The sequence below is a fragment of the Sus scrofa genome, chromosome 14 (genome assembly GCF_054392235.1).
Source record: "Sus scrofa isolate SSC_HxYL_T2T_F1_AM1 chromosome 14, Sscrofa_HxYL_maternal_Yorkshire_Landrace_v2.0, whole genome shotgun sequence".
NCBI lineage: Eukaryota > Metazoa > Chordata > Mammalia > Artiodactyla > Suidae > Sus > Sus scrofa.
Window position 1 is genome coordinate 86,509,119 of NC_139396.1, and position 13,371 is coordinate 86,522,489.

The 13,371-nt window shown below is 43.9% G+C and overlaps 2 protein-coding genes across 11 annotated transcripts in view; one reads left to right on the forward strand and one right to left on the reverse strand.

The window, feature by feature from the left end:
- Positions 1-13,371, forward strand: part of CDK1 (cyclin dependent kinase 1) — a 158,734-nt gene that overhangs the window by 95,363 nt on the left and 50,000 nt on the right. The gene's annotated exons all lie outside the window — the stretch shown is intronic.
- RHOBTB1 (Rho related BTB domain containing 1) overlaps positions 1-13,371 on the reverse strand; it is a 138,453-nt gene that overhangs the window by 2,578 nt on the left and 122,504 nt on the right. For all 8 annotated transcript variants that reach the window (XM_021073598.2, XM_084997023.1, XM_021073600.2 and 5 more), the window contains 3 exons: positions 6,394-6,544; positions 3,253-3,341; positions 196-301 (listed from right to left, as the gene is read on the reverse strand). In XM_021073598.2, the coding sequence (XP_020929257.1) occupies positions 196-301; positions 3,253-3,341; positions 6,394-6,544 (346 nt within the window). The remainder of the gene's footprint in view (positions 1-195; positions 302-3,252; positions 3,342-6,393; positions 6,545-13,371) is intronic.

Below are 13,371 nucleotides of genomic sequence, written 5' to 3' on the forward strand. Positions count from 1 at the left end.
GACTGTGAAATTCTCCAGAGGGAATTTCCAACCTGTGGTTCCTTGTGTCACGTCACAGGACTCTGTGACTGCCACGCAGTTACAGGGACTACTCCACGAGCTGTGAGCTGCCTGGGTTCCTTCTCCAGGACAGTGAAGCAAACCCTTTGGTCAGAGGGTATGGCAGTTAGACAGATGGGGACTGCCCAGGCTTACCTGCGGACTTAGATTTGATTTCCTTGCGGAACTTGGAACAAACACTGTTGTAGTTGGTGCAGATGTGGTGCAAACACCAGGCGGCCAACTGGTGGGCATTGTGAAACTGCAGGGAAGTGACCAGAAAGGGGTCAGACTCTCTTTTCTAAAGTGGGGCTCTAAAGAGATAAAAAGCCATCATTGGGGTCAAAGAAAAAAGGGCCCCCATGACTAATTCAGACACTGCTTGTTTGGATGACTGTTTCTGACTTGGCCATGATCCCCACACCAGCCAAGTGTGGCATTTGGCACCCTTCTCCCCACACCCCCTATGACAGGTGCACTAAAAATAAACACTGTATCAGATCTGGAGTCTCAAGTATGCCCTGTTTCCCCCCCCCCCCCCGCCGCCCCCACCTGCCGTCTAGTGATCAGTGGCTGTGGCTTCTGGAAGGCACCAGCCAACAGCAGAAAGTGGCCATGTCATTCTGTTTAAGGACGCCCCAGCAACAGAATCCTCCGTGTCGCATGTCAGAGCTCGGCTTGCTGGGGCCAGAGATCTGAAAGAGGAGACTGCGGGACCATGTGGCTGTCCTATACCTGTCCCTAGGTTACATAAGGAGAGTGAGTGGTGTGGGCAGGGTGGGAGGAATCCCAATAGCCCGGCCACCCTATCCTTTCTGAGCAGGTGCTCAGGATGCTGGTGGCTGAGGTGGCTGTGACTAAAAAAGACCTGATGCTCAAAAATCAACAGTTAATTCCCCAGTCCTTCCCCAAATGTGGCAGGTCTCCCCATCCCTCACTCTTTCCGTCCAGGCCCCTTTCAGACCTCTCTTCTGCTGTCTGTTGCTCTGGAAGTTTCTTTGAGCAGGCAAACCCCAGAAACCCGTAGCAGGCTTGCTCAGGGGCCAAATCAACGCCCTGAACGGAGGCTAAGACAAAAGCCAAAGTCCTCAGAAACTGACTCTGCAAATCAAGACGCCCAACATCACAGACAATTTTAGTAGGTGCTTCCAACTTCTCTTGATAATTGACTTCTTTCTGAAAGTCAGCTCAGCGCAGTGGTTTCCTGAGTTGGCTCTACCTGTTCAGGAAAGTCAACTGTGCACATTTCTCCCTACTGTCTGAGCTCAGTCACTGTGAGTCATTAAAGTTGTTCAGGTGGGAGGATTTGTCACAGAAACCGGAAAATGCCACAGATCAGGGTCCTACTTGTCCCCAGGCTGACTGTTCAATACTCACCAATGCACCCTCCATTAGGGTCTAAGCAATGGGCTAAGATACGGGCGGCTCCACCCTAAACTCTTCCTGTCAAGGCCTGTCAGAGTTTAGCAGTAATCCTATTTCCCTGCAGGGTGTGTGTGTGTTGGGGGGGAGGTGGGGGGAAGGGGAGGGGGAGGGGGTGGCAACGCAAAGCAAACAGATGGACACAACTGTAAATCATTGCCTGGAGTGGGCGGGCCCTATGTGAAAGTTCTGGGTCATTTTATTTTTCTCTAGGAGAGAGCACAAGTCATAAACGGTCCCCCAGGCCTGTTTCAAAAGACACCAAGTTCCAAATGCAGACAATAAGTTTTGAGAAGCAGGGGGCTTGCTGATTTTACTGCAGTTCATGTCTGCTCTCAGTTTTAACCGTAACCGCCATTAGGTTTTTTGTTGTTTTTTTTAAACATTTGATTTTAATAACTGGTGCTTGTGTCTGTTTCTCTCAGTTGCCTATGATGGCCCCGAGGGCAGAAAACCTACTGTGTTTGTATCTACCTGTTTTCTCATCTAGGGTCGTGCCTGGTACAGGGGGAGAAAATCACACACACTTGTAGAATGTTACATCAGAACGAGCAGGTTGCTGTGAAGTCCTGCAGCCCTCCTTTTTCTCTTTTGAATCTGAAAATCTCCCGTGGCCGCAGCTGGAGTGGCCTGCGGGACACCTCCTAAAGGCTTCCCTCCTCTTCTTGACTGAGAAATACTGCTTTAAACTGTCTGACCTGGAGTTCCCATTGTGGCTGAGCAGGTTAACAATCTGATATAGCATCTGTGAGGATGCAGGTTCAATCCCTGGCCTCAGTCTGTGGGTTAGGCATCTGGTGTTGCCACAAGCTGCAGCGTAGGTCATGGATGCAGCTCGGATCCAGTGTTGCTGTGGCTGTGGCGCAGGCTGGCAGCTGCAGCTCCGATTGGACCCTTAGCCTGGGAACTTCCATATGCTGTAGATGTGGCTGTAAAAAGAAAAAAAAAAACAAAAAAACAAAAAAAAAAACCACCCCCAAAACGAAGACTGCCTGACCCAAGACTAGGTAAACCACTGCCCTAACAGGCTGACGAAAAGACAAGAATGGATTCTTAGTTCCTTCCTCCAAGACTAAACTCAGCACCAGACTCTGCCAAGGACTGGATCACTTGCACACATGCCCTGTATTAGGAGAGGGCTTTCCCTCTTCCCTGCTCTTTTTCCTGAACAATGTCTCCCACTTGATTCTCAAAATAATCTGTAAGGTTTGATGGGGTGTGAATTGCCATTCCCATTCCCTACAGGTGAGGAAATGGAGGCAGAGTTTAGCTTTGTGTCTGAAGTAAGTTATTTAGTGATGAAGCCGAGCCTGGACCTCAGACCCTCTCTAGAGGAAGCGGGCAAGTGTGTACTGGGATTAGGGACCTACGACATCAAAAGCAACCAATGCTGATTGAAAAAAGAAAAAGACCCAGGAGAGCCACAGTGGGGGGCATCTCTGGACTTCAGGGGATTCTAGAAACTGATTTCAGCCAATCCATGTCTAAGAATTCACAAAAGGAGGGACAAAGCCTTCCCCTCGCATGTCCCAAGTCCTTCTCCAACACTGAAACTGGTGCCTCAGGGGCACTGTGGAGCTGGCTGGGGGTAGGGTCCTTGTTTTACAAATGAAGCCCAGCTGGGAGATTGGTGCAGGAAACATAAAACTCTCAGATCTCACTGCATTCAGGGGGCCTCAGTGACTGAGTGGTGACATCTTTATTTAGACAGATGCAACAGTGGAATGTTCTATCAGTATTAAACGAATGAATGGAACATGCTTAAAAGGTGAAAAGCAAAATGCTACAGACCTGGGCCAATTCCAAGTAAGAGAGCACTTCCCCATCAATGCCCACGCCACTCATCGCAGCCTTGGTCAGCTCCTGAACGGCGTGCTGCTCTGGTGGGGGAGAGGGAACAGCAGGAAGTTAGTGCCTGGAGGGTCTGGTCTGAGGGGAAAAAGCATGGGGCACAGCCCTGCCAGCCACACAAACTGAATCGAGGGCCCATGCTGACGTGTGGCTGATCAATACGTGGAGCTCTGGTCTCCAGCCACTACACCAATGACTCTGGGGACACTTGTTGGTCCTTCTAAAATAGCCAGAGTCCTCCAGCCTTCACTGTCCAGTCTGGTAATCACTGACTACAAGAGACTATTTAAACTCAAATTCATTAAAATTCAAGAAAAAAAATTCAGTTTCCTCACTTGTATCACTCCAGTTTTCAGTATTCTCTGACAGAAGAGTGACTGGTAACAGAAATGAGTCCAAATGGGGCCTTGAAGTTGGGAATGCATAGGTCTGTTTCAACAGCAACAGGTGGGGGATGGACTGTTTCAACCTCTTAGATTCTAAAGACTGGGGAGAACTTGAGCCAGAGATCAAAAAAAAAAAAAAAAAAAAAAAAATCTGGACCGGAGAGCCATTTTTGCTCAGAGGCTGTGTTCCAGGCACCTAAACTGAATTCAAATTGTGATGGAGTTCCTGCTGTGGCGCAGCGGAAACAAATCTGACTTAGTATCCATAAGGACGCAGGTTCGATCCCTGGTCTCACTCAGTGGGTTAAGGATCCAGTGTTGCCATGAGCTGTGGTGTAGGTCACAGAAGTGGTTCAGATCTAGTGTTGATGTGGTGGTGGTAGGCCAGCAGCTACAGCTCTGATTTGACCCCTAGTGTGGGAACCTCCATATGCTTCAGGTGTGGTCCCAAAAAACAAAACAAAACAAAACAAAAATTGTGCTTCTGAGTGGGCTTTCTCTCCCACCTCTGGGATTGACATGTGTAGGTACTGTCTTGGCGCAGTGATTCTGGTCCTTGACATTGAAGTAGTGTGTTTCCATCTCCTTTTTCTAATCTAGGATATTGTCCAAGTCAGTCACCCTTACTTTCTGCTTTGGCTCTGCCTACTTGTTACTCAATAATGCTTCTATCTGGTCCGCACGGGATCAAGATTGGATTGGCGTCTCTGGCACAATCTTCCAGGCTGTCTGGACTGACAGACAAAGAACCACTTGTGACTAAATTTCCCAGAGAAGTCACTGGGTTTAAGTTTTAGGTAAAACACTATGTTCTAAACATCCATACTTAGGCTAAACAGCAAACACTATACAAATGATTAAAAGAATCATCTTAAGAAGCCATATATTAAATAATCATGACAGTAATTACAGCATTTAACAAGAGAAGTAAACATACATAGAGGTCTGTAAGTTCACACAAGGGGGTTTCTTTGGGTCAGTTTCTTTCATGAAGAAATCAGTCCCATGGTTTTATCACCATAGTTAATATTTAAGTAAGAATGGCTCAACTTCAAAAAATTATCACAACCTTGTAAATCAACTATACTTCAATAAAATGCCAAAAAAAAAAAACCTGATCACAAAACTTATTCAACAGATTTGGCTCCAAATTACTTTTGACTATTAAGAAAACATCAAATCTACCCTGAAAGGACAAATATTTGTAAAAACTGGATAGTCAGGTGGTTTGGGACTCTTACTTCTGAAAAACAAGAATGGTCCATTGCAGCCTCCCAGAGTTAGTAATTAAAAAGCTGTAATACTCATATGGATCTATGACTTTAAGGTGTTCTGGTTAAAAAACAGTTTAAAAAAAATGAACAGTAAAGAAGGAAGGGGAAGAGAAAACTGTGATCTCTAGTTGGTTGAGCGTTGGAGAAATCTGGAACACAGGGAAATTTTTTTCTAAAGATATTGCTGTGAAGTCAAGTGCAGATAGGACTGGTTGCTTTGTTCATATATTCATTTTCATTGAATGATTCAACACATTTTTATTGAGAACCTCATATGCTCAGGCACTGTTCTGTGAGCAAGGGTTAGGGCAGTGAACACCCCCTCTGATTTCGTGGTTAAGAGGAGTCGACTAAATGTGGCAAGAAACACTCATAGTGCTAACTGACACCTATGGTGAATAAAGCAGAAGGTTTAAAGTCAAGAAAAAAGGTATTTGAATGCCTATCTCGCATGGAGACCGTGTTATCTCTTCAGCTTAACAACCGAACAAATCTAGAAATGATGCATAAGATTCTGCGAAGCTAAGCCAAGTCTCCCTTTTTCTCTTTTTTCCCAAAGTGATCTTGACAATATCAGAACATTTTCTAAAATAGCTTTAAGAAAACCACTTACATAATGCTTACTAGGTGCCAGACACTGTTCTAAGGACTTAAGTCATTTAATCTTCATAACAACTTTATGGTAGAATATTGAATACTGTTATCCCCGTTTTAGACAGGAAGAAAGCTGAGACCCAGAGCAGTTAGATCCAGTATGAAGTCAACCAGCCAGTAAATAGTGGAGCCAGGATCAGAACCCAAGCAAGTTGGGTCTGTAGCCCATGTTCTTAACTACTGCCTCTTTCTTAGAGACTGTGTCTAAGCACACAGTATGGGGATAAATGGACATAACAGCTTTTATTTCCAGGTCTGTGGTCCACAAAGGAGGCAGAGTGCATAGAGCATGGGTCATGGGGGAGCAGGGGTCATGCATTACTCATCTTTTAGTGTGCATCAGCAGGACCTACACAAACTAGATGCTTAAAAAACAGTTGCTGGAGTTTCTGCTGTGACACGGTGGCTTAAGGATCTGGCATTGTCTCTGTGGTGGTGTGGGTTTGATCCCTGGCCAGGCGCAATGGGTTGCCACAGCTGTGATGCAGGTTGCAGCTGTGACTCTGATTTGAGCTGAGCCTGGGAACATCCATGAGCCATGGGCATGGCAAAAAAAAAAAAAAAAAAAAAAAAAAAAAAAGAAAAGAAAAGAAAGTTATTGAATTGGGCTGTCTGATACATGTGATCAGTTCATGTCACCCTGCACAAGACATTCCTATATTGGGTGATAAAAAAAACTTAATTTCCATTTCCTGGAAATCTTCTTAAATGTGATTTTGATAAATATGACAGCCAGACGCTGCATGGCCCAGAGTCATCAGCCTTACCTGCAAGTGCAACCAAGTGTGGCAGGCAAAATCTGTTTGCCAAGGCAATTAACTCCAGAGGGTCCAGGTCCAAGTTGGGTGACAACTGCTTGGTGTAGAGATAGTCCAGTACTGCCTGCATTGACATCTTGTTTATGTTTGGGAGATACACCTGAAATGTTATTTGAAAAGGTAAGTTCTGTTGAAGAAAGCAGGGGCACGTTCTCAGGCTACACTGCTTGTAAATCTCCTGGCTGTGTGATCTGTTATTAGTGAGTCTGGGACACCTGCTTTGACGCTGTGCAGAAAAAGTCACTCGCTATTTATGGCCTTAAACCTAACAGTTTGATTTGTAGATGACAAAAGAGTAGGGCTGCCTGACAAAGCCCGATTTGGAATTTTTAAATGGCTATTTGGGCTTATAAATCAGAAAAATGGGCTGTAAATGTAGGATGACATTATAGGCCCTCCTTGCCAAGTACCTTATAATACTCTATTGTGGGGAAAGAAATCTCCCGGCAACATGACAGGTGTTGGGGGGAGCTGCAAACTGCACTGTTGCTGATACCCAATACAGCCCAGTTCTTGGAGATGTCAAAAGCAGGACTGGGGGACAGCTATGAGCAACTACCCGAGTTGCCACGGTGACTGGTTTGACTCCAGCATTCTATCAATTCTATCAATATGGGCTAGCATGATAGACACACTTTATTATTTTTCCTAGGGCGCAATCACATAGATTCGGAACTACTGGGCCATTATCAGGTATCAGTAGATTCAGAAAATCTGGAGAAACCTGTGGACATGGGGGTCGGGGGAGGGCTGGGTATGGGGAATTGTTTGTTCCCTTCAGGATCCTCTTACCTCCCTCCCGGGCACCTGTAGCTTCTGCCCCTATACACACATGCGAGAGTTTGCTGAGGAGCTGGGACTGCTTGGGAAGCAGAGCTGTGAATGGCTGGGCCCAGAACCATGGGGATGTACATGGTGCTGCAGCTCTTCCCCATTAAGGGTCTCTAACTCCACGAGATGCGCCCTGGCAGAGCGCAGAACGGTGCCACCAAGGCTTGCTATCAGAATGATGGTGATGATGAGCATTAACCTCATTGAATAATTGACTGGACTCGTTGAAGCTCTCCCAGGCCCAAGGTACTGTGCTAATAAACTTGCCTCATGCAAGTATCTATTTTAATCCTTATATCCTTCTGAGGGGGAACAAACTATTGCTTTTGGCCACTTTACAGATAAGGAAATGGAGGTTCAGGGAGGTTAAGTCCTGTGCCTGAGGTCACAGAGCTAGGAAGTTGGGGCTGACGTTTGGACCCAGGAAATATGATTCTAAAGTCTGTGTTCAGAACTGCTGTGCAGGACTGGAGCCCTTTCATGGAAAGGAAGAAAGCTATTAATGCAACAAAGCACTATATTTCAATAAGAGTTTTTTAAAAATTAGATTTCCAAATTCAAAAGGATAACCAGTTATAGACTTGTTAATTCTGGTACTTAATAAACTCTCTATATAGCATATAAAGATATAATCTATATATGATTATATCTATGCATTATATACAATTACCTCTATATTATATATCTAATCTCTTTCTCCAGACATTTGTGTGTGTGTGTGTGTGTATCTGTGTGTGTGTGTGATGCCTCCACAATCTACAAGGGGCTCATGGCATCTAGTGGTGCAGTTGTAGACTTGTTTAAGCTATAGCAACCATCTATATCATTCTCCTGCATAGCCACCAGCCACCCCAGAGAGGGAACATTCTTTCAAACAGAGCTTTCCATAAGTGCATCAAAGGGAAGGCCCAGAAAAATTCCTAGAAATATTAAGAAAATTACCCCCACCTCTCTCAGACATAGTTAGTGAAAACAATTGTGATTCTATTAATAAGCTGCATGGCACAACCTAAATGTCCATAAACAGATGAATGGATTAAGAAGATGTGGTACAGGAGTTCCTGTTGTGGCTTAGCAAAAACAAATCTGACTAGTATCCATGAGGATTCAGGTTCAATCCTGGGCCTCACTCAGAGGTTAAGGATCCAGTGTTGCTATGAGCTGTGGTGTAGGCCGGCAGCCACAGCTCTGATTGAACCCCTAGGCTGGGAACTTCCATATTCCACGAGTGTAGCCCTAAAAAGACAAAAAAAAAAAAAAAAAAAAAAAAAAAAAGAGGTGTGGTACAGACACACAATGGAATACTACTTAGCCATAAAAAAGAATGAAATAATGCCTTTTACAGCACTATGGATGCAACTAGAAATTCTCATACTGAGTGAAGTCGGACAAAGACAAATACCATATGATATCACTTATATGTAGGATCTAAAATATGGCACAGATGAACCTAGTTACAAAGCAGAAACAGACTCATAGAGAACACACTTGTGGGGAAAGAGAAGGGGGTAGCTCTAAACAGTTGCATTTAGAATGGATAAGCAATGAGGTCCTGCTGTACAGCACAGGAAACTACATCCAATTTCTTGGGATAGAACATGATAAAAGATAGTATGAGAAAAACAATATACATATGGCTGGATCACTATGCTGTACAGCAGAAATAGGCACAACATTGTAAATTAATTGTAATTAAAAAAATAAGTTGCATGGGTTACTAAAATCAATGACTTGACAAGTGTGATCATGTCAAGTTTCTAAAACAACCTCTACAGTAAATAAAAATTGACAGGTAGAAAGTATTACTGATATTATTTTTAAAAAAGCTGTTGTACATTAATTAATGGCTATTCTCGTGACTTGGTTTGTGTTATATGTTTTTGTATATACATGCATTTATCTTATAGAGACATGAATTTATTAACAAGTTTCTGTGTATATCAACATCTGGCAGACTTTCCGTTCTCTAGTACAATTTTTAGATAGCTAAAGTTTAATTAAGCAGGGAATCTTTAAAATTTGGGCCATTCTGATAGCAAAAATATGTACATTTTACCAAGTGCTACAAAGTGTTAGTGATTACAAATATAAAAAGTCTCCAAGCTTCCTGTGAACACGTGCTCTCTCAGGGGTGGGCATGTCTCTGTTTGTGAAAATAATTGCTAGGAGGACAGGGCAAGAGGCTGGGACAGGCCCAGGGATGTGTCACTAAAATGCTGTGACCTTTGACAAATCAATCCTCCTCTCTGATCTTCAGTTTCCTCATCTGTTACATGGGAGAGATTTGGAATAGATGAAATCTAAATAAAGCTTTTTCTTTCTCACTGAGATTATGGATTTTGAAGACACTGAGATTACCTTAGCAATTTTTGTTAGGAGAGTGTTCTAAGTAATGGCAAAATGGATGTCCTGAATAAAAAGAAATTATTTCTGGCAGCAGCAGATAACAGATTCCAGCAAGCAGCCCGACCCCAATACTCCCAGCGTCTTTGGAGTATTCTGACATTTGTAATCATCCATGGCCTGCTGTTTTCTTCTGCTTAATGCAACACTAATATTTATTTTTTAAAGCAGTGGCTCTTTTTGGCAAATAATGTTAGGGACCCTCAGAAGTAAGCAGCAAATGAGAACAAACTAAAAACACTTGCAGAACATGCATTTTTTTTTTTTTCCTTCTCATGGTTGATTTTTTTTTAAAAAGGCTGTTTCTATAGTTTTCAACATTCATAATTAACGGAATAGCAACAGAGCAACCATTTTTATAGAACTTAAAAAAATAAGCAAAAGAAATGGAATTAGAAATTTTGTCCCTTACCTGCTGAATGTAACTAAAAAAAAAAAAAAAAAAGGTTAAGACTATAATGCTACCCTAAACAACGACCCATATTCCAGTTTAGCTGGTTTGAAATTTTAATTGCAAAGATCAGCTCAGACTATTAGGCTAATAATTAGAGATGGGCTCATCGAGAATGAGAAAGTATTCCAGATCCAGAGCATTGCTTACTACAACCCGGGCATGCATTTTTAATGAACCACTTGCTGAGTACCTCTGGGGAGAGAATTATGCTTACTGCTACATTAAAAGTAATGAGAAAAACACAAGTAAAATACAGTGTCTTCTTAAATATTAAATGACAAAAAATTTTAACAGAACATCCATGGGCATCTTTTATTCCTTTCTGGATATGCCTGTGATTTCTATTAATGCAAAAATAAAAATAGGCTGGATTTTGGGGAGGACATCAGATTTTTACAAGACAATAAAGAGTTAAAAGGTGACCTAGAAAGAAAAGGCCCAAGCAAATATGGGGCTAAATTAGCCATGGAGCTTTTATTGAGCTTTGAACCTGGTGCTTTTTCTTACCCTCATAACAATCTCTACCACACTTTTCTAGTTTAGGAAGGGGATGGGGGCTTGTTACCTTAGGGCTTCAGGAGGATAAAATCTTTCTTTAAACATGGCAACAATTTTTTTATAGTTTTATTTTTTGGGAAGAGTGCACCCACAGCATGTGGAAGTTTTCAGGCCAGGGATTGAACCTGTGCCACAGCACGGACAATGCCTGATCCTTAACTGCCAGGTCACCAAAGAACCCCCTCATGGAAACAATTTAATAAGAATCTTCCAGGAGAATGGTTACCCTCATTTCTTGAGCATTTGTATGTTCTAGGTACCACATTCGATGCTTTACATGTATACTTTCATGCCTCACCTGCTCTTTGTAGAAGGTTCTCTTGGGGTTCCCATTTTACAGATGAGGACACAGGGTTATTGACTTATTTATTTATTTATTTATTTTCCGGCCACTCCCACAGCATGTGGAAGTTCCTGGGCTAGGAATCAAACCTGTACCACAGCAGTGACCCGAGTCACTGTGACAATGTCAGATCCTTATCCCACTGAGCCACCAGGGAACGCCAGGACACAGGTTTAATGAGAGTCAGTCGCTTGCCCAAGGCCAAGCTGAGACTAGAATTCATAACTATGTAACATTATAGCCTAGACTGGAAATCCAGAGAAGGGGCAGGAAAGGGTGGGCGTGTCCACAGCTCATGGCATTCCTCATAGATTAGCCATCTTGGTACAGACCTTTGGTTGTTTGGGTCCATAGTCTTTGTATTTTGAGCTGAGCTGACACCCTACTGGGCTCAGCTACAGTTCTAAATGGTGAGTGACCTCATCGGGGGAGGGAGGGGATGCTAAACAGGGGTCTCGTCCAGGAGAGGCTGTGACACCACCACATATGTGCACTGTTCACATCTGCTGCCAAGTTTTTGTTTTGGTTGCCTCTCCTGCACATTTTAATCTGGAGACAATTACAGTCCATTCTGGGAAGGGATAAAGGGGATTAGCATTTGTGAGGTCAGCTCTGACAGTGTCCCTTTGTGCCTGGGCTCCTGACCTTGATCAACTTCTCTCTGCTGGGTTGAAAGCAAGCGCTCTGCAGCGCCATCAGTGCACACGTCAGGGAGCTGGACAAAGAAGGGCAACCAGCCTCCGCGTTCTTTATCTCTGGAGATTACTGAGGTCGGTGACATGCCAGTTGGATGAGGTTTTATGAATCGGTGGCTGTCCCAAATTTCCTTGGAAGTGAGAGGTGAAGAATAAGCATGATGTCAGCGACCATGTGTGTCGTACTTACGAGGTGCTCTGCAAGTGCTGACTCTCACATGTCACATCCACACCACGGCCTCTTATCGCGTCTTCTGGATGGGGAGGCTGGAGCTCAGAAAAGTGGTCACTTGCCCAAGCCTGCACAGCTCTGTACGTAGAAGAGTTGGGGATCTGAGCCCCACAGCCCTCGCCTCACTGGGTATCTCTCAGTAACAATGCTGCCACATACCTCTGATGGCCCAGGAGGACTTGGTTTACCTGAGGGAGGGTCTCCTGATTTACAAGGGCTGGCAGACACTGGAAGATGTCATCAGGATAATTCTATAATTCTAACATCTTTTCCCCAAACAGTAGATGGTCTTTTGCTGGGGGTTGGTTTAGGAGCAGACGAAATTTGTTCTGGAAGCAGGAAGGTAGCCTGGTGATGGTGGGCTGGGTTGTGCTGGCTTGTGATCCTAGGATTTCATTTCCCTGCTTGGGGATGCAAATGCAGGCTCCAGGGTCATAACAGGAGCGCTCAGATTTCTGGGAGGAGGGCTGCTTTGTCAAAGTTAGCTATTGTTTTCTGTATTTCTGTTAAAAGTTTGGAGAGCTGCTGAGATAAGCAAAATAAGCCCCTCAGGACAATAAACGTGATGGGGTGTCCCCATGTTTTGTTTTGTTTTTTAAAAAATGATTAAGAAATACTTGCAAAACTCAACCAAAATGCCTTCTTCTAAAGTTAGAAATGCTTGAAGGGAATTTTTCTTTGTTTTCCAACAGTTTGTAAAGCACTCTGAGAGGCCTTTCAGAGGACTAACCCTTTGCTCTGTTACTGCTACCCTGGAGTTGACAAACCCGAAGAAAAGGCAGGTCAGGGTAGAGCCTCATGGGGTGTTGTCATGCAAGGGGACCTCAAACTGACCTGGTGCCTCCCTGTCTTGCTGATAAGGAAACTGAGGTACAGGGTCTTTTTAAGATCTCCCTTGCCCCTAATCTGTAAGGCAGAGCTGAGCCCAGGTGTTGAGTGAGTAAAAAAAACTTTTTACTGTCTCCAACTTCTGGAAGACAGGCTGTACTCCTCCTCTATGTGCCTCTGATGGTATCTTGCCTGGGACATTTGTTCAGGAATATAGTCGAGCATGTTTTCCGGATGAGGACAGCTCTGGGGTGAAAGGGTAGAGGAGCTCTTAGGAGATCACACAGAATAATGAACAATGACAACAGTTCTACATAACTGCAGAATTAAGAAGAGGGTGACGTGAAGTTCCTGCTGTGGTGCAGTAAGAATCTGACTGCAGCGGATCAGGTGGCTACAGAGGCATGGGTTCCATCCCAGGCCTGGTGCAGTAGGTTAAAGGATCTGGTGTTGCTGCAGCTGTGGCAAAATTCATAGCTGTGGTTCAGATTCAATCCCTGGCCTGAGAATTTCCATATATTGTGGGTTTGGCCATAAAAAAAAGAAAAAATCAATCAATCAATAAAAGAAGTAGAGGGTAACC